At 56.6% G+C, this 20,796-nt stretch overlaps 1 protein-coding gene across 3 annotated transcripts in view; it reads left to right on the top strand.

Moving 5' to 3' along the window:
* CLIP2 (CAP-Gly domain containing linker protein 2) overlaps positions 1 to 20,796 on the top strand; it is a 75,091-nt gene that overhangs the window by 7,836 nt on the left and 46,459 nt on the right. For 2 of the 3 annotated variants that reach the window (XM_079945342.1, XM_079945344.1), the window contains exon 2: positions 11,087 to 11,277. In XM_079945342.1, coding sequence (XP_079801468.1) covers positions 11,154 to 11,277 — 124 coding nt within the window. In that variant the 5' untranslated portion in view covers positions 11,087 to 11,153. Of the gene's footprint in view, positions 1 to 2,468; positions 2,635 to 11,086; positions 11,278 to 20,796 lie in introns of those variants that run through there. The other variant, XM_079945343.1, reaches the window with a different exon arrangement.

Below are 20,796 nucleotides of genomic sequence, written 5' to 3'. Positions count from 1 at the left end.
AGACCACCCAAGCGTGACCCCCTTCCCTGATTTCTAGCACCATTAATACATTTTGCCTGCCTTTGAGCTTTTTTTTTTTTTTTGCGGTACACGGGCCTCTCACTGCTGCGGCCTCTCCCATTGCGGAGCACAGGCTCCGGATGTGCAGGCTCAGCGGCCATGGCTCACGGGCCCAGCCGCTCCGCGGTATGTGGGATCCTCCCGGACCGGGGCATGAACCCGCGTCCCCTGCATCGGCAGGCGGACTCTCAACCACTGCGCCACCAGGGAAGCCCTGAACTTCCTTTTAAATGGAAGCATAAGGTCACACTCTAAGCACCTTTACATCTGCCTTCTTTCACTCAAGATTCACAAGGTTCATACGTATTGTTGCACGTGGTTGTACTGACACTTTGTATATTCTCATTGCTGTGCTTTATTCCATTGTGTGAATAAGCCACCAGGTATTTACTCATCCTGATGGAGGGGTAATTTGGGTTATTTTCAGTTCGGGAGTATTAGGAAGAGTCCATATCTTTTGGTGCATGTGTGTGCCCTTTCCTGTGGTGGCATAGCTAGGAGTGGGATCGCTGGTCATGCTCAGCTTAAGTGTGTAATGCCAGACTGTCTTCCACATTGCTTACACCAATTTCCACTCCTACTAGCAGTGCACGAGCGTTCTCGATATTCCACATCCTCACCAACGCGTGGTGTGGTCCGTGTTTCATTTTATACATTCCGGAGGATGTAGTGTTGGCATGACGGCTAATGAAGGTGAACATCTTTTCACCTGTTTATTGGTCTTTTGATTACCCCCTCCCCCCCCCCCTTTTTTTTTTTGGTGAAGCGCCTGTTCAGGTCTTTTGCTGATTTTTCTAACTCGATTTTTGGAGTTATTTCCATATTCTGAATAGGAATCCTTTGTACAATACAGGAATTACAAATTCTTTCTCTCCCTCCCCACCCACCCCCACTGGTATCATTTGATGCAAGGGAGCTCTAAATATTGTCCAGTTCATCCGTCTTTTCCCTTATTTTCAACACTTCCTGGGTTGAAACCTTTGCCTGCTCCAGCGTTAAGGCAGATCTTCTTTCATGTCTACTTCTAAAAACTGTATTGTTTTACCTTTCACGTTTAGATCTTCTATCCATCTGGAGTTGATTGTTGTGTACGATGTGAAGTAAGTGTATTAGTTTCCTGTGGCTACTTTAACAAATGACCACAGACTTAGTGGTTGAAAACAACAGAAATGTATTATCTTACACTTCTGGAGGTCAGAAGTCTGAAATGGATCTCACCAGGCTAACAGCAGGATGTCAGCAGGACTGCGTTCCTTCTAGAGGCTCTAAGGAAAAATCTGTTTCTAGAAGCTTTTTCCAGCTTCTAGAGGCCTCCCGCATGCTTTGGCTGTTGGCCCCTGCCTCCATCCTCAAAGCCAGCAATGTTGGACCGGGTCCTTTGCAGGCTGCCATCTCTTTGCTTCTCTCTCTCCTGCCTCCCCCCTTCCACGTATAAGGACCCTTGTGATTACATTGAGTCTGCCTGGATAATTCAGAATAATCTTCTTCTGTCTGGTCAGCTGATTAGCAACCGTTCTCTCTGCAACCTTAATTCCCTTTTGCCACGTAAACTGACATGTTCACAAGTACTGGGGATGGGGCCATTACTCTGCCAGCCGCAGAAGGGAGCATGATTTTTTTCCCACGTGGCTGTCCATTTGATCCAACACCACTTATTGTAAAGACTCTCCTTTGCTCAGGGGTAATTTTGAGTTGCGTGTGCAAATTCCACCCCGACAGGCTGGGTTGGGGAGGAGAACCCAGGAGATGGGGGTGACTTTCCTGCAGCTGCCCTGGCCTGGATGTGTTGGATGGGGCTGCCATGGAAACCAGAAGCGAAGGAGGCAGTAGTGAAAGATGACTGGGTCAGCATCCTGGCCCGGAAGGCAGGATACCAGAGCCCGTTCCTTCCTGTTCCCCTGATCGCTGGGCGACCTCAGCAGGCCCCTCCCCACCTTGGGCCTCTGACTCTGTCTGGTCTTAGGGCCCTTCTTGGCCAGCACAAGTTTTCTTCATTTGGGCAGCTGACGCTCACTGTCCTGTTTGCTTCACTCCTGTGCCCTGGGCCTCAGTTTTCCCATTCTGTGAAGTGGGAATAAAGGTGGGTCAGGGGGCAACTTGAGGTGTGTTGTTCCCCAGCCCTTCTTTTTGGGCCTGATGGGGGAGCCCTTCCAGCGGAGCCAGGGTGATGCCTGCCCAGTGTCCTGGGCCAGTAGCAGGAGGGCTACAGATGTCCAGTTGCTGGGGCCGTGGGTGGCCACACAGCCAGGAGTGGGTTCTGGGGCCATGGCTGTGCCCTGGTTCTGAGCATGCCAACTGTGCGTGCATGCGTGTGTGTAAGACAGGGAAGTATATTGACGTTCCTTCCCCTCCCTAGACCTGACACAGCCCTGATCCTTTTTTTCTTCTTTTTTTTTGGCTGCCCCACATGGCTTATGGGATTTTAGTTCCCCGACCAGGGATTGAACCCTGGCCCTCGGCAGTGAGAGTGCGGAGTCCTACCCAATTCCCAGCCCTGATCCCCTTTGCCAGGAGACAGGATCTGAACTCCAAGCTCGAGGGGAGGATGGCCACACCCCAGTGTGTCCAGCTCAGGTAGGACTGACAGGGTGGCCCTTCCCAGGGCTCTGCAGTCACCCCGGGGGTGGGCAGGACACGGAAGATACCAACTGACTTTACAAAGTAAGAACCGCAGGCCTGAGCTCAGAGGCCGTGAGGGTGGTAGGGTGGTGAGTGTGTGGCACTGACGCCAGCCTTCCGGCCTCAGCCCCTGCTTGTCTCCCCCCGGCAGGTGCCAGGGAAGCGGGGAGTCGACGGGCTCTTAGGTCGGTCTGTCCTTCCCCGCTCAGCCCCGTGGGTGCCCCTGCACCCCATGTCCGAGCTGCTGGCACGCATGCCCTGCCGTCTTCCCAGCGTCATCCTCCCTCCCCGTCCTTGAAGCCATATCAGCTGGTGTGGCGTGGGTTCCTGCCCCGGCCCTGCCGTGAGGCTTGGCTGGGTCCCTTCCCCACGCTGGTTCTGGATGGCCACCAGGCCCCTGGGTACTCCCAGGGCGACTCGGGGCCCCAAGCCGGGCCCACCACCACCACATTCTTCCTGGGGTCTCCCGTCCCATCTCCCGCTGCTGGCCGGCCCCTGTGTGAATGTTGGGCTCACACAGCCCGCCCCGCGGCCTCACTGACCGGGGGAGAGCAGGGGTGGGTGGGGGGCTGGGGCGCGGGCAGACGGGCGCCGTCTCCTCCGCTCTCCCAGGCCTGAGGGGCAGCTGGTGTGAGCTGGCAGGACTCGCAGGGGGCGGGGGGGGGCTGTCCCAGATCTCCTCTGCTCTGTGCTTGCACGTGGCGATTCTCGCTTCACCACTGGGTGGAATTCCCTGCACCTCAGTCGCATGCGAACAAAATGGGCCTCTTTTCCAAGCAGGGTGGGACAAGCAGTGGGTGCCGCCTGGGCGGAGGCCCATGGGGATGTTGGTCACACTCGCCCTTGGGGCCCCTGCTGGATATGGGGGTTGGGGTAGCACTGGGTTTCTAGTGCAGGCGGGAGTGTTGGGATGCCCCGTGGGGCAGCTGGGGGGGCCCACGCCACGCCCACGTAGGGGCCTGCCTTTGGGAGCCTGGCGGTCAGCACCCGTGGGGTTCACTCTGTTTGGGGCCTGTCCCCCATTCCTCTTGGTGGGTGTGCATGGGGAGGGGAGGAACTGTTTCCTCTCCCCGTCCCCTGGTGTCTGTCTTTAAATTTTTTTGACTTAAAAAATGTTCTGAAATATTTGAGGCACTCAAAAAGAATAGACAGGGCACAGTGAACTCCCACGTACAGCCTGCAGGGCTTGAGCAGATCTCGGGACTTCCCTGGCGCTCCAGCGGTCGAGACTCCGCGCTTCCAGTGCAGGGGGTGCAGGTTTGATCCCTTCCCTGGTTGGGGAGCTAGGATCCCACGTTGCCATTCAGCCTGGCCTACAAGAAAAAGACGAGGAGGAGGAAGAAGCAAATCTTACAAATAGAAACGAAGCCCCAGTTGCCCAGCCCCGGCCCCGTTCCCATCCCCCAAACTGCATTTCTTGGCTGTCGCGTGGGATGTAAGCGCCGTGTAGGCGCCTCCAGGACCCTCGGCCACGTCCCCGGCCGAGTCTCCACTGCACCTGCACTGTTCCCCCAGGCCGTGCCTGCCCTTCGCCCAGCCCTTGGCCCACCTGCCCTTTCCCGGAGGCCTTTCTAGCAACTAGGTATCACCTGGCTTTTTGACTTTTCGCCCATCTGATTGGGTGGGAAAGGGGATCTCCTTGCAGCGTGGATTTGCATTTCCCTGCTGACTGGGGAGGCCCAGCTGCTCTCCAGCCTAACAACATCCTCTCCTCGAAAGCTGGCCCGGCTGTCATCAGGGTGCTCTCAGGTCGGTGCCCTCTGCTCCCTTTCTTCTCTGCCTCCAGCCCCGTATACTACACACCAGGTGGGTGCCCCAGGCCTCAGTCACTTCGCACCCAGCCTGTCCCCAGATGAGCTCCCCACCCTGGCCCCTTCCTGCTCCCAGGTCCCTCCAGGTGTTGAGAGGTTCTCCTGCCTTCTGCCGTCCTCAGCCCTGCCTCCCCCCCCCCCCACCTGCCCTCCTCCACCAGTACTTGTCACCTGCTCTGTTCCCTCCAGCCCCTGCCTCCGTCTCAGCTCAGGCCTCGTGGAGTCCCTGTCTATCACGGCACCCCGTCCTCCTCATTAGCTCCCAGAGGTTTTGCCGAGATGCTCATCCAATCTGCGGGTCCTCTGGCGGATGCCCTCCGTGGCGCATCGTCCCCTCAGCCTGATGCCTAGGCATGATCGGAAGACCCCCTCCCCCCGCCTGGATACCCACCCCCTGCACATTGTAGGCAGTCTAAATCCTTAGCTGTTTGGTTGACCTGGCAGAGCGGAGTCTGTGCCCTGCAGTTTCCCCAGCTTGGACCCAGCCCCCCACCCCGTGCGCCTCCCACCGCCCGCTTCGCCCCGCGGCACTGCTGTGGTCTGGAGGCTTTGGGCCTGCAGTGAGGGGGCAGGGGCCACACTAAGTCCATCTCTGGCTGCCATGTGGCCCGGCACATGGGTCACAGGCTCAGGAGGTGGGGGGAGCATGGGCACCCCGACTGCTGGGACCCCTGGGGTGGGCAGGAGGAGCGCCCCCCCCCCCCCCCCCAGAGAGCTGCGTCTGCTGGGCAGCAAGAGAGCCCAGGGTGTGGCTCTTGGCCGAGGTCTCTGAGCTGAGGTCTGGTCCTGGGAGCCTGCTTCCTGGTGCCCGCCTCCCATGCCCTCTGGGCGACGCTGGCACAAGGACATGGGCTTTCCACTGCCCTAGTTGGCATCTTTCCCCCTTCTGTCGGGGCCGCACCCTGGGCCGCTGATTGGTGGAAAGTTCCTGGGCCTCATCCCCCGCCCCCGAAGCTGCAGCCCGCCACCCCCAGGGCAGCTGAAATGGAAACCCTGAAACGCAGCCCGGGTTTGTCTTTGGTAAATGGTAATTGAGGGCGGCACAAAGGGGGCCTGTTGGTCTGAACGCCACCCGCCCTTGCTCGCCTCTCCCACACCCGCCTCGTCGGGGCCCCGGCTCCCTGGGGGAGGCGGGGTGTGCATCCCCGGCCTTTGGAGAACGTAATAGAGACCAGATCGTAGTGCTGCTGCCCTTTCCACACAGCCTGCGCGCCGGGCACAGAGGGACATTCGTGGGGCTGTCTCATGGACTCGCTCATTTGTGCTCCCCGCACAGCAGCAGTGCTTCCCCCCCATTTTACAGGTGATGGCACTGAGGCTCGTGCGGAGCCAGGGTCCCACAGCCACTCGTGGTGGGTCTAGGGTTTGGACTCCATGAGACTGGAATCTACTTCCTCCCAGGCCTCCCCCATCGGCTGCAGTGTGGCCAGAGGCCAACTTATCCCCACGTCCCAGCTTTTCCCAAGAAACCCCTCTCTTCCTCTGTCCCACAAGCAGGGCTGAGTCATAAAGGGGCCTCCTCCCCCTCTTCCTGTTCACCATTCTTCTCTCCATCTCCCCTTCCCTGTGTTCCCCCAGCACCGGAGGCCTGCACGGGGGCAGGGGTGGGACTGGGGTGGGCCAAGTAATGCAGCCTTGGTTCTTCTCTCTCCCGCTAGCTCCTCTGGTCTCCTTTGTCCGTGAGGCACGTGGGTGCTCTCCCCAGAGGCCAGGGGTCTCACAAATGTTATTCCAGGCCTGGGCCAGGCAGTGTAGGGAGGCGGAGGGCTAGACCTGGGTCTGGTTCCAGCCCAGCTGCTGAGCCATGTGTGACTTTGGGCTCGACCCCGCACTTTCTTGAGCATCGGATGTTCCTCCTGTAAGGTGACCACCGCCTCATCAGGGCGTAAGGCCTGGCACACAATAGGTTCCTCACGCTGGACGCTGCTGGGTCATCAGGGTCTGGGAGGGTAGGAGGGTGACTGTGAGAGCCTCCAGAAGCCTCCCGTGGGAACAATGTCCCTGGGGATTTGTGGCCTTGAAGGCCTTTGTCCTCTGGGCCGTAGCACGTGTGCTCTCATACGGGGTTTCCAAATCACAAGCTCTGTGCCGGGCGCCATGCTGGGGCTGGGTTCTCAGAGAGGAGACGGTGGCCCCACCTGGGGTTACCCGTGGGCTCCCAGGAGGCATGATGAAGGTAGGAGAACGGTATCTTCTCTCCTTGGCTCAGTGTGTGATCCTGAGGTCTCTGGGTCAAAGATCCTGGGAGACTTCCTGGAGGAGGAGGCATCGAGCTAAGTGTTCCATATGTGGTTGGAATAGGTGAAGTGAAGCAGGTGGGAGAAAAGGCACAGGCAGAGTCTGGGAGGTGGGAGACGGTCAGGCGAGTGGTAAGGAAATGCAGGGTCATCGGCAGCAAGGCTGGTTGGGGAGCCTCCAATGCCGGACACAGTTATGGCGCCTGGTCCCTGTCTCAGAGGGCATGTGGGCTAGTGAGGAGTCTAGACCAGCTGCATGAAAAGCTGTGGTGTCAGACGGCCAGCTGGGCTGCTCACTACAAGCCACTCAGTCCTGAGGGCTGGGCCCTGAGGAGGTGACGGGGGCCTCCCGGGCCTCTCATCCCCATAAGCCAGCATCATTCATCCATTCAAGTGTTTTCCTGAGCACCTATAGGCACCAGGCATCCCATCAGTGCTGAGGATACCACAGGAAACAGACTCAAGTCTTTTCCTTGTGCAGTAGAGAAAAACAAAGCTGGGGAGGGCTGGAGAGGGGTTGTAATCTTTGAAGGGGATGTTGGAGCAGATAATTGGAGGAGATGAGCAACACACTGGATATTTGAAGGAAAAGCATTCCAGGCAGAGGGAACAGCATGTGCAAAGGCCCTGAGGCTGGAGTGTGCTTAGTGTGAGCTAGTGTGGCTGGAGTGGAATGGGTGAGGGAGAGCCTTGGAGGTGGTGAGGAGGGCCTTGAAGCCCATCGCACTACTAGGGGGAGCCTTCAGGGATTTCTTTTTTTTTTTTTTTTTTTGGCTGCGTTGGGTCTTCATTGCTGCACGCAGGCTTTCTCTAGTTGCGGCGAGCGGGGGCTTCTCATTGTGGTGGCTTCTCTTGCTGTGGAGCGTGGGCTTCAGTAGTTGTGGCACGCGGGCTCTAGAGCGCAGGCTCAGTAGTTGTGGCACATAGGTTTAGTTGCTCCGCGGCATGTGGGATCTTCCCAGACCAGGGCTCAAACCCGTGTGACCTGCATTGGCAGGGGGATTCTTAACCACTGCGCCACCAGGGAAGCCCAGGGATTTCATTTTTTTTATAGAATTTTTTTTTTAAAGTTGAGATCTAATCTACACATTATTAAATCTATCCATTTTAAGTGTACAGTTTGATGACTTTTAGTATAAACATACAGGTGTGTAGCCATCACCACAATCCAGTGTTAGAACATTTCTACCACCCAGAAAGTTCTCTCATGGCTGTTTCAAGTCAGTCCCTGTTCTCAACCCCTGGCAACCGCTGATCTGCTTTCTGTGTCTATAGTTTTGAAATTTCAAATAAGTGGAATCAAACTATATGTAGTCTTTTGGGTCTGGTTTCTTTCACTTAGTGTAATGTTTTTGGAGGTTCACCCATATTGTTGCAAATGTCAACAGTTGGGTTCTGCATTTGCAGATGTGGAGGGCTGACTGCACTGTACCATTTTATATGAGGGACTTGGGCATCCTCGGATTTGGGTAACCTCAGGGGTCCTGAACCAATTCCCCAAGGATACCGAGGGGCAACTGTGTACTATTGTCTAGATGAACTTTGTGTTTATATATTCACCAGTTGATGGACATTTGGGTTGTTTCCACGTTTTGGCTATTGTGAATAAGGTCACGATGAACATTTTTTTTTTTTTTTTTTACAAATGATTGTATGGTTATATGCTTTTATTTCGCTTGGGTGGTTGGGTCATATGGTAGGTATATATTTAACTTTTTTTTTTAAAAGATGTTGGGGGTAGGAGTTTATTAATTAATTAATTTATTTTTGCTGTGTTGCATCTTCGTTTCTGTGCAAGGGCTTCCTCTAGTTGTGGCAAGCAGGGGCCACTCACTATGGCGGCCTCTCTTGCTGCGGAGCACAGGCTCCAGACGCACAGGCTCAGTAGTTGTGGCTCACGGGCCTAGTTGCTCCGTGGCATGTGAGATCCTCCCAGACCAGGGCTCGAACCCGTGTCCCCTGCATTAGCAGGCAGATTCTCAACCACTGCGCCATCAGGGGAGCCCCTATATTTAACTTTTTAAGCAACTGTCAAACTGGTTTCCAGTGGGGTTGCACCGTTTTTCATTTCTACCAGCAATCTGTCCTGATTACTCGACATCCTCGTCAGCACTTGATATTGTCGGTTTTTCTGATTTTAGCCATCCTGATCTGCGTGAAGTGGTATCGCATTGTGGTTTTCATCCACATTGCCCTTGTGACTAATGATGTGGGTCGTCTTTTCACGTGCTTATTGCTGTTTACGTATCTTCACTGGTGACATGGGTATTCAAATCTTTTGTTCATTTTTTTATTAGGTCTTATTAGTAAGTTGTAGGGGTTCTTCATATGTTGGTGAATAAATGACCTTTGTTAGATATATGATTTGTAGCTTGACCCAAGCCTGACAGCGAGTGACTCCTGGGCCCCAGAATTCCCGGGGTGTCAGGGAGTTGGTCAGGGGATTAGAATGTTGGATTTGGCGGACTCTGGGGGGCAGGCCAAGGCTGGCAGGCATGCCTCATACTCCCATCAGCCCACCTGGGCATGTAGGTGCCACTACTTTGTGCCTTGCAGGAGCTCATTTTCCTTTGCTCTTATGTCTAACCACCCTGTGTGAGGAGCTGATCCTTCCCATGGCTATGCCAGGACGGTAATAGTGTTGTTGGCTCATGCTGCTGGCTTGGGAGCCTTTCCGGGGACACATATTCCTGCTGTGAGCATTGTGGGTTGGCTTCTGTATTAGTCAGAACTTCTTTGGTTGCAAGTGACAGTGTCCCTCAAAGAGAATTAGGCAAAAAGACATAACAATGCCTGTGTGTGTCAGGATTTGTTGGCTGATGTAAGTGAAGGGCTCAAGTGACCAGCTTCAGGTTCAGCTGGATCCAGGCCCTCCAAATCCTGGGACTTAGCTCTGCTTTCTCTGTGTTGGCGTTGTTCCCTGGCAGTCTCTTCTATGTAGTAATCCTGCAGCTCCTGGCTTTCATCCCACACCTAGACAGCCCCAGAACAAGAAGAGCACCTTTTCCTAAAGGTTCCAGCCAGAGTCCAGGCCCTGATGCTCCTTGGGTCACATGATCTTCCTTCAGCTAACCATGGGGCTCTGGCCAGGCCTGGGTCATGTGTCCACTCTGGGTGTGGGGATTGGGGGTCAGCTCATGTAAGTCATATGGCTCAAGAATGGAGAAAAGGGTTCTCTAAAAAGGAATAATATTCTGTGACCATGAGTGGGATAAGGATACGGCTGGACGGGCGAAGGGTGCGGCATCCCCTACTGCATGAGTTTAATGTCCAGAAGGCACTAATGTCCCCGTTCCCGAGGTCCTGAGGGGGTGATGCTTTCTCCCCAAATCCTCTGTCCGTCCGCTGTGCTCTGCATCCCCTCTCCCCACTGGACAGTGTGCTCCCCTAGGTGGAGGACGCATCCTGCCTGCGGCTCTGGGGCAGGACAGGGCCTGGCCTATGGTGAGCCCTACATGAATACCTAGTAGAAGAGAGGGTGTGCACACAAGACAGTGGGGGAGTAGGGGATGTGGGCCTGTCCTTTGTGCCTCTCCCCCAACTCCCCTGCAGCCAGTCCCATCTTTCTGTCACCTGGTACCCTGAGCTGATCACCATGGAGATTGGGGGCTTCCCCTCTCAGGAATCCCCTTTGTCAAACACTAGTGCCCTATTGGCCATATGCATCGCATCTTTCTCTGCTTAGTCGTGAAAGCAGGGAGCTGTAATCGCGGGAGGGCAGGCTGAGGGCACGGCAAGTCCGTCCCGGCAGGGGGTTGAGGCGGGTGTAAGCTCCTCTGTGTGTGTGTCCCCGCACCTGGGGTGGAGTGGGTGAGTTCTGGATGGTGAGCCCAAAGCTGGCGTATGGCCTGTGTGGTGAGGCTGGTTGATTAAACTAGATGTTGCTTTGTCCAGCCTGCATTGAGGGATGTGAGCTGTTGGCTGGTCCTAGAGGGTGTGGGGGCCACTGGAGAGTGACCCACTGGGTTGCCCATGCATGTCAGGATCTGCTGGCCAGTGCTGTGTGGTGAGAGCTGCATTCAGCTGTTGGTGGCCATGCTGAGCTGCACGGTCCTGCTAAGGGGCTGCTGGGGTTAATACAGCCTGTGCCGCAGACCCCTGAGCCAGCTTCCTCCCGATTTTCACCTCCTGGGTCCCGGATGTAAGAGAGAGTGTGTGCCCGACCCAGAGTCTGGCGGACTGGAACACGTGTCCCGGCAGCGCCGCCGCCATGCTGGGCCCACGCCCGCAGCCACTTCTCTGTACCTCAGTTTCCCTATCTAGAAAATGGGGATGACCATGGTCCCTGCCTCACGGGGCCAGGGGTGCTCTGCCATCTGGTGACGTTGTGATGTGATCCCTCCTGTTCTCTGCCCACAGGTGAGTGACGATGGTGGAGAGCACGTGACCTGCACAGACCCTTCTCTGCCCACCGAGTGGCACCACCATGCAGAAGCCCAGCGGCCTGAAGCCCCCCGGCCGCGGGGGGAAGCACTCAAGCCCCATGGGCCGGACGTCCACTGGATCAACCTCGGCCTCTGCCACTGTGACGGCCACTGGCTCCAAGGAAGGTGCGCGGGGCCAAGGGTGGAGCGGGGGTGGGTAGTGGTTCTTCCGGAAGAGCCAAGGGAACTTGGGCTGCTCCCTGACCAGCCTGGAGGCCAGCAGTTCCCAGAAGTTCTTCTGGATGTCTGACCACATCCCTTTGAAAGTTAACGGGCAGGGACACATGCTTTATGTGCAATTGTTCCTTTTCACGCTCCTCCAAATTTGGGAGGCGGTACCACTGTTGGCTTCCCTTAGGGATGAGGAAATGGAGGCCCAGGGAGGCATGGCAACTTGCCCACATCACTCAGCCTGGGAAACACAGGCCGATTCAAACTCCAGCCTCTGCCAGCCTCCCTGCCCCCACTCATTCCCCTTCCAGGGTCTGAAATGCTCCCCATCTTCCCATCAGCTTTCTTGTCACCACCCAGACCTATGCCCTTTGAGCTTTACTTGTGTAACCTCTAGTCGTCCTGCTGGTGGGCAGAGGGTTCCTGGCAGGGCAGGGGTAAGGCCAGGTGCTCGGGCTGGATGCACCAGCTCTGAAGGCAGATGGGTTGAGGACAGCTGTTAGCTATTGGCTTTTTCTAGTGATAAAAAGTAAGAGCGCCCACTCTGTAATATTTGGAAAGTTTGATGTAGGGGTAAAATTGCCTATAATCTTCCCTAGAGGTAACTATTACTATTTTGGTTTATATCCTTTCAATTTTTTTTTTAATATATATCTTTGCAATCATGCTGCATATACAACTTGAAAATCTGCTTTTTTATTTTCTTATAAATTTATTTATTTTATTTTTGGCTGCATTGGGTCTTCTTTGCTGCACGCAGGCTTCCCTCTGGTTGCGGCGAGCGGGGGCTACTCTTGGTTGTGGTGCAACGGCTTCTCATTGCGGTGGCTTCTCTTGTTGCGGAGCTTGGGCTCTAGGTGCGTGGGCTTCAGTAGTTGTGGCACGTGGGCTCAGTAGTTGTGGCTCATGGGCTGTAGAGCGCCGGCTCAGTAGCTGTGGCACATGGGCTTAGTTGCTTCCCGGCATGTGGGATCTTCCCGGACCAGGGCTCGAACCCGTGTCGCCTGCACTGGCAGGTGGATTCTTAACCACTGCATCACCAGGGAGGCCCTCTTATTTTTCACTTTGGTAAATAATGCTGTGATGAACATCTTTGGCACAAATTCCCACTTTGACGACACTCCAGCCAGCAGGGTAAGACGGGGTCCATCTCATCTGATTGGCATAGAAGTTTGGAGAGGCAAAACCAGTCACAGGCCAGACTGGGCAATCTGGGCCCTGGGTAGGGTCAAGTGAAGTTTGAGCCAAAGGCACGGGCAGTTGACAGAACCAGGTCCTGGGAAAGCCAGACAGCTAGCATGGAAAGGTGAGGAAGATGTGTCATGTGGCCCGTGGACTGCCCTGCCTGGTACAGGCTCTTGTGGAGGCCCAGACAACCCCTTTCAAGGTGGCAAATCCTCCTTTCCTCATTTCTGAGCCTCAGAAGAACCTAGGCGGGGGGAAAAACAAGGGGAAAAGGCTGTTCCAGGTGAGGGAACAAGTAACGCAAGGACCCTGAGGCAGGAATGGATTGTTTGTTAAAAAAGAGAAAGAAGACAGGTCTGGGTAAAGAGGAGTGCGAAATGAGGTTGGGGAGGGCAGCAGAGGCAGGTGGTGAAGGGCAGGGGGACTGGGTTTGTTTTAAGTGTGATGGAAGCTGTTGGAGGATGTTAGCAAAGGTCATCTGGTGGTGTTGGCATTCCTCAGGCCACCAGGCAGAGGGCGGGTTGCGGGGGTTAAGAGCGGGGCTGGGGAGACTGGTGAGGAGGCATGTGGTCACCCGGGCGAAGATGTTTGTACTCATATCCAGGGCTGTGGGAGGTGAAGGGGGCTGACCACCATGGGTGGGCTGCAGGGAAGACTTCCTGGAGGAAGTGTGAGTGAGCTCAGCCTTAAGGAAGGAGGGAGTGTAAGTGTGGAGGAGGAGGACGATGTGGGGCCTGGAGACAGAGCATGGGCAGAGGCACCAAATGGACCTAGTGGTCTAGAGCGGGTGGGAGTTGTATATCCCACTGGCTGGAGAAGGGCTCCAGCCAGGCTTGGCCCTGACCCCTTCTCCACTGGAGAGAGCCCCTAGCACCTTCTGGATTCTTTCCTCATTGCCTCCTCTCTGATCCAGAGGGCCTGGGTTCTGGCTCCGATCCAGCTCTAATGTCCCTCCTGTGTGACCTTGGAAGCATTACTTAACCTCTCTGAGCCACAAATGGGATAATGTCATTTCTCTCAGGGAATCAAGTGAGTTAATAAATGAGAAGTGCCTGCAGGCACAAGACTCATTAAAGAGTAATTTCTTTTCCTTTCATCCCTCCATAATCTCATTACAGAAAAATTTGAGTGATAAAAGAAGGAACTCCCATTACCCCTCCACTTAACCTAATCACAGCCACCACTGTGACCTATTCCTTCTGGTCTTTTTTCCTGTTCACATGTTGTTGTTTCAAGCAGTTAAGTCATGGGTTGTATCCAGACTTGCATCCTACTGCTTCACATTTGATTGCGTTCTATGCCAAGCGCCCCCGCCCCCGTGCTACGGCAGTGTCCTCTTTGCCATCATTTTGAATGGCTACATCCTGGTCTCTCGAGGGAAGGGGAATGGACCACACTGTGTGGCCTGCTGATTGCCTCCTGGTCACACCGCACGGTGGTCTGGGGGCCGCTGAAGGTGGGGCCTGGGTGGTCTGACTCTGCCTGGACCCCAACCCTGCAGGGCTGTTCCTGTGCCGGGAGAGGAGGTGCCGCTCTATGAATGCCCAGTTGATCACAGAGACACGCCCCCTGCCGAGGGACACGGTGGCGGCAAAAGGCTGCAGCTGCGGTTGGTGCCGCCCTCCTTCCCGCTCTGGCACCTGCTGCCTTTGCAGGTCAGAGAGAGACAGACCCCCGGGCTGGGGGAGGGAGCAGAGAGCCGGGAGCAGTTGGCCAGGGCAGTGGAGCCCTGTGACAGGGGAAGGGAGCTTTCTGCGGCCCAGAGCTGCTTTCGTCCCTGCTCCAGGTCTCATAACAAGAGTCCCAGCAGAGGCAGATGTGTGGCAGCAGCAGGGGAGGACAGTGGCCCCATTCCTGGCCCGCAGGCTCCCTCACCCACCCTATGGAACTGGCCATCAGCTCTCCGAGGTGCTGGAGGCGCCCACCCCCGTGGGAGGCTGGGAGGCTGGGACTCCGGAGGTGGGTGCTGGAGCACCAAGAGAGGGTCTGGCAGAGGCTGGAGCCTGGTGGTGGCTGGAGGGGGGCAGTGGCTCTGGGAATCGGGGCAGTGGCAGCCTCCCAAAGCATGAGCTCAGCCTCCGGGCAGAGGATCTGCCAAGGGTCAGGCCTGGGCTGATGCCTCCGCCCCGCCCGGCCTTTGTCGGTTCCCAGAGCCGCAGGACCAGAGGGGCCGTGGGAGGGGGTCTCTTACACCAGGAGGTGGCCCAGAGGCGGTCAAAGCAGGTGCACAGGAAGGCGGTCTGGGACCCACCGGTGGGCCAAAACCTGGGTGGGGCCTCTAGGTCAGGGGCAGCCCAGCCAGATGGGATGGACCCCCTGGAGACTGCTTCAGATCAGGCAGTCGGGGCGGGGGAGGGGGTCCTCGCTCAGGAGGTGACGCCGGCGTGAAGATCTTAGTGACAAGCAGGAACCCGCAAGGTCAGGGAAAGGGCATCCAGGCAGAGGCAGTAGTGGCTACAGAAGTCCTGAGTCTTGAGACGTCTAAGGACGGGGATGGAGGCAGAGCGGCTCGAGAGGCCCGGGGAGGGGTGTGAATGGGCCGGGGCGGGCGTGGCGACCGGAAGGGAGTTGGGGAGCTGTGGCCCAGGCCGCCTGGGGGTTGGGAGCCTATCCTGGGCCTGCGGAAGATGTGGGGGGAGCTCAGGTCTCCGGGCTGGTGGCCCAAGATGCTGCTGGGGTTAGGCCCTCCGTTTGGGCCAGGAGCAGCCGGCGCTGGCCGGGCAGGTCCAACACTGCTGGGTAGTCGTAGGACCACGGCAGGCTGTGCATAGGAGCCCTTAGTCCTTCCCGGGGTCTGCTTCTGAGCCTCAGGTGGGGGCAGGCCAGGCTAGGCCGTGGGTGTCCCTCTTGGGACAAGAAGGGCTGGCCGCTGGGGAGGGCTCTAGGGACAGGGACAGACCATAGGCCACTGTGAGGTCCCTCTGCCCTTGCCCCCCACTGGGGCAGGAGGACCCTTGGAGGGCCTCTCCCACCCCTTGCCCTCTGGTCCAGCCCCAGAGATTTCCCATCTAGGAGGGACAGCGTTTGACACTTGTGTGTCACAAGCCGGCCCTGCAGCAGGTGTCTTACCACATTTCTTTCTCATTAACAACTGAGTGAGAGAACTGCTCTTCTGTCCATTTGAAAGATGACAGAACTGAGGCTTGGAGGTCTCAGCTGAGTTGCTCAGAGTTACAGGGCCAGAGGGTAGCAGGGCTGGGCTTGGTCTAAAGCTGGTTCAGGCTGCTGGCACCTCCTGCCCCCAGGGTTGAGGCAGCTGCGGTGGCTGGACTCGAGTCCACTCCTACGCTCTGCTCAGGCACCGGCTAGACGGGCGGGGCGGGAGGAGCCATCTGTTCTCGTTAGGTTGGTCACAGCTATCCCCCAGTGTGCCTGTGGCCTTTGCACATGTGGACCCAGGACACAGGAGGTCGAGGACGCGTGTGCATGGGCGTCCCCCTCAGAAAAGCAGCGGGCCACTTGGGGCAGGGTCCACTTCCTATATGTTGATCTCCCCCAAGGGGCCCAGAGCTTTGAAGTTCTGGCTTATTGAGCTGGGGCCCGGGTGCTCCCACACCCTGTGGGTGCTCCAGACATGGGAGCCAGCCTGACGTGCCCGGGGTGGGGTGTCCCACAGAGCTTCACAGCTGGCCTCTAGTCCTGGACACTGACCCCACTCCACTCCACCCGCGGAGGTTCGTGTCTTTCACCTTGATCCCCATGCTCCCTACGAGGGTAGGTGGCTTCATCCCCGTTTTAACTGACCTGTCCCAGATGCTGCGCAAACCTGGGCAGAACCGGACCAGCTGCCAGCCCTTGCTCCTGCGGAGCTAGCCCTGGCTCCAGGCGGCACTCACTCCCTTCAAGGTCAGCTCTCCTGCTCTCCTCCCCTGACCACATCCTAAACTTTTTAATGGCATCAGGATGGGGAAAGCCAAGCTGAGCTTTTCTGTGGCTGGGCTGCGGATGGGCGGGGGGCAGGGCAGCCTCCTAATGTTCCTGATGACGCCCAGAATCGATCGGGAATGGGGGCGGGGGGGGGGGGAGCAGGGGCCCAGCTGCCAGCGCCTGCCCGCCTGCCTGCCTGTCCTGGCTGGCGTGGCTGTAGCAGGGCTTCTCCATGGGAAGCTGGCTCTGCTCCTTCCAGGGTAAGCCGCCCGCATCTTTTTCTCCCTGGCGCCTCAGCTGAGTCTGCTGGGTAGGGGCTCTTTCCCCCTGGTTTGGGAGTAAGGGGAACAGAAGGGGGCTTCTGAGTTCCCTTTGGCTCAAGAAGGACGCTGAGCAATCCTTGGGACTGGGGCCCGCCCCGGAACGACCTGGTAGAGGGTCCCTTCTGCAGGGATGGATGGCTGGAGCCGGCGTAGCAGGGGAGATGCCGGGCCTGTGGTGGCCACAGGGGGCGGGCCCTGCCTTGGTCAGAGTGGGTTGGGAGGGGTCTTTCCAGAGACCATATGGGCGGGACGCTGTCAAGGGACTGACTGGAGGGTGGACCGGGCTGGGGGACTCACGGTGGGAAAGCTGGCGCCCTTGAGGAATGCTCTAGAGACCCCATCCCTTCCTTTGGACCTCGGTGTTGAGTCCCTGCCAGGAGAGCCGAGATCTTAGAGCAGAAAGCTGCTTTGGGGTTTGTGGGGCATTTATGTATGTTGCATTGAGGAACCAAGGAGGGGAGGTCAGGGTCACGGCCAGGGTATATTTCAGCCCCATTTTGGGGCCCCGGGGATGGAGAGGGGGTCTGTGTGGACCCCACCTCCCAGGGCTTGTCTTCTGGGTGGGGTGCAGACGTGTACCCTGGCAGCCTGGGTGGCAGGCTGTGCCAATCAGGGAAGAATGGAGTTCCGTGGGGTGGCAGTGCCAGTGAGGGGTGGTGGAGCTGGCCTGATGGGCAGGCAGGGTTTCCTTAGGCGACACAGAGAAAAAAATGCTATAATTTTAGGCCAGAGTGACCGTGTACTGCCTGTGACAGCCCTAGTTTATGCTTGTGGTCTTGGCATGATACTATATTAATAGCACCTCTTTTCTCTCCACCGTGTCTAGTTTTGGATGATAAATTATGTAGTCACCTTATTTATAGCCCTTCCTAAGTCATCACACTGCTCATTTGCACATTAAAGGCTCAGACAAGTCCTGCAGCAAAGTAACCTTAACTTTGCTTAAGCCCCTGTTCCTCAAGTTGTTTGAATTTGGAGATTAAGGTTTTGTTTTCATGATACTTATTAACGCCTTGTTGAACTATGTTCTATGGAACGTTTATAGATACGCTTTTTTTCCCTCTGGCTTTCAGGGGCAAAGGGCCAACTTCATCATGCTCCTTGGTGCATGTCATATCATCACTGTGGGTCCCTCCAAGGCCCCTCTTGTGGGTTTTTTTTTTTTTTTTTTTTTTTTTGCAGTACGCGGGCCTCTCACTGTTGTGGCCTCTCCCGTTGCGGAGCACAGGCTCCGGACGCGCAGGCTCAGCGGCCATGGCTCACGGGCCCAGCCGCTCCGTGGCACGTGGGATCTTCCCGGACTGGGGCACGAACCCGTGTCCCCTGCATTGGCAGGCGGACTCTCAACCACTGCGCCACCAGGGAAGCCCAGGTCCTTTTCATTTTTTTAATCAGTAACTATGTTTAAATTTTTTTCTGCACTGGACATGAATGATCTATGTAAGAAATATTTAGAGAGAGAAAAGCTTGTTTGCTGGGAAGGAGAATGGGTGATGGCAGGATGGGGCAAGGTGAGGGAAGCTGTTTTGTGGGCCAGGGCGGTGTTCATGCCACCCGTGGGCTCTGACCTCTGTTGGAGGGCCATCGCGGGGAGAGGAGAAAGGTGGCGGGGAGGCGGGTCCCAGGGAAGACCAAAGCGGGATGGAGGTTTGCTTCTAAAAGGAGAAGAGGGTTCTTAGCTTTCCTCTGGAAACACAGGGAAAATGGGAAGGGCTCAGGGAGGTACAAAGGCGGAAGGGAGACCAGGTGAACCGGAAACTGCCTGGAGTGAGCCTCAGATTCCTTGACTGAAGAAATGGGAGCGACGTTCTGCAGCTCGGATTGTTGACTGTTCCGTGCACCCAGCACAGAGCCGGTGTGGGCCCCCGTTCTGAGCTGGCAGTGCAGTGCAGCTTGCATGGAGGGCCTGCTGCGGGGAACCAGGCTGGGTGCTGGAGAGGAAACAGCCCGTGTGAGCTTCCATTTCAGTCTGGAGGCAGACATACTCAGGTGAAGACGGGGTAAATCTCTTGAAGAATGAAGTGAGTAGAGGGTGCTGCAAGTGGGTGGGCTTTTAGGTGAAGCAGTCAGGGAAGGCTGCTCTGAGGAGGTGAGGGAACGAGCCCTGTGACTGTCAGGGCAGAGGTTCTGGGAGGTGCTCCCACCTCTGTTTGCAGTGAGCCCTCTCTCCCCAACCCCACGGCCCCGTGGACCTTGGTGCCTTCCTGCCAGGCAGAAGGCCTGCTGAGTTGTAGCTGCGGTCCTGGTGTTCCCCCCACCCCTTTGCTGGGCCCACTTTGACACTGGGTGCTTAACGAATGGGGTCCCTGGTGGCTGAGATTCGGCAGGTATGAAAAATGCCTGTCTCCGCTTCCCAGGCAGGGCAGGACCAAAGCCCTTGCGGAAGCAGGGGAGGATGCGCTCTCATCTGGGCACCTCCCACCACCCCCGCCTTGAGCGCCCCCCGCTCACGTTGGAACAGGCCACCAGCTGCTGTCACTCCACACCATGTCCTTTAGCCCTTTTTATCAAAGTTCTACTTTGAACTTGAAACCAGCAGTCAATTCCCTTGTGCCTGGTGTCTGGGGAAGGGTCAGCTGCTGGCGTGAGGTTTAAGTCTGTTGCTGCCCTTTGCTTTCTTGGGGGTTTGCCGAGCCGCTGCTGGTCCATTTGGGAACTAGGAGGGCGGGGAGGCCCAGGCCCTGCCCTCAGGGAGCCTCCAGAACCACCCCAGAGGCTCAGCCCATCAGCCGGGTCTCATAGCTCTGATGACACGCCCCCTTCTCTGGGAGAAGAGGTGGGGCTTGTAGCATGTCAGTGCTGGCCGGTACCTTAGCAATTTCTGACCTCGCCCTTCGTTGCCCCATGGGGAAGCTGAGGCCCAGATATGGGAAGGGGCTCGGCCAGGCCCAGCCAGCGTGTTACTGACGGCTCCCTGGAGGGAACGGGGCTCTAGTGCGGTTACCACCCTTTCCCCAGCTCAGGCGGCTGCAAGCTGCCCGGGGTGAGTGGGGGAGTGGGTGAAGGTTTGTGCCTGTGAGACTGGAGCATCAAAGAGGAAAAATGCAGCAGAACGCCCAAGTGTGGTCGCCAGGCTCGTGACCTGGATTTTATTTTAGCAGCTGTTCAAACAACTGGTCCCCGGGGCCTGTGACCTCTGGAAGGGGCAGGGGTGGGGAAGAAAGGAGATTACCTGGGGGTCTGCCTGGGCCAGGACAGCTGGGAGGACAGCTGAGTAGGCAGCTTCTTGCCAAGAATAGCCACGCTGGGTCCCCCTCGACCTGGGACCCTCCTCTATGCTCTCTGCACAGACAACAGGTAGGGCAGGGTCTCACCTGAGCCACGGCCATTCCGTTAAGCAGACATCACAGAGCCCCTCAGCATGAGGAAGTGTTCTGGAAACGGATATGGGAAGGGCACTGACACCTGCTAGACACCTCCTATGCCTGCCTTACGGGGAGGCTCTGAGCCAGACCAGGTGGGCCTGGCTCCTGCCTGGGTAACTTTGGGCAAGTTTTATAACCTCTGTTTCCTAACCTGCAAGATAAGAATATAATATAGAAAAAGTACCCAGTCCAGGGCTTCCCTGGTGGTGCAGTGGTTGAGAATCGGCCTGCCAATGCAAGGGACACGGGTTTGAGCCCTGACCCGGGAAGATCCCACTTGCCGCGGAACAGCTAAACCCGTGCACCACAACTACTGAACCTGAGCTCTAGAGCCCGCAAGCCACAACTACTGAGCCCACCTGCCACAACTACTGAAGCCTGCATGCCCAGAGCCCATGCTCCGCAACAAAAGAAGCCACGACAATGAGAAGCCCGTGCTCCGCAACGAAGAGTAGCCCCCACTCGCCGCAACTAGAGAAAGCCCGTGCATAGCAACGAAGACCCAACACAGCCAAAAATTAAAAAAATAAATAAATAAATTTATATATATATAAAAAAAAGTACCCAGTCCATTGAGGGCACGTAGTCTCACTTCATGAATGGTAGCTGCTGTCTTAATGATGATAACCTTGACCCCTCGTTGTTAGCAGGACCCACGGGCTGCTTGGGCAGTGTCATGAGGGCCCTGGAACACCATCTAACTTGTGGCTTCCTCCCACTATGGCTGCTTTTCG

The sequence above is a fragment of the Stenella coeruleoalba genome (assembly GCF_951394435.1).
Source record: "Stenella coeruleoalba genome assembly, chromosome: 15".
NCBI lineage: Eukaryota > Metazoa > Chordata > Mammalia > Artiodactyla > Delphinidae > Stenella > Stenella coeruleoalba.
Note: the sequence above shows the minus strand (reverse complement) of the source record. Positions and strands in the feature narration are given on the sequence as shown.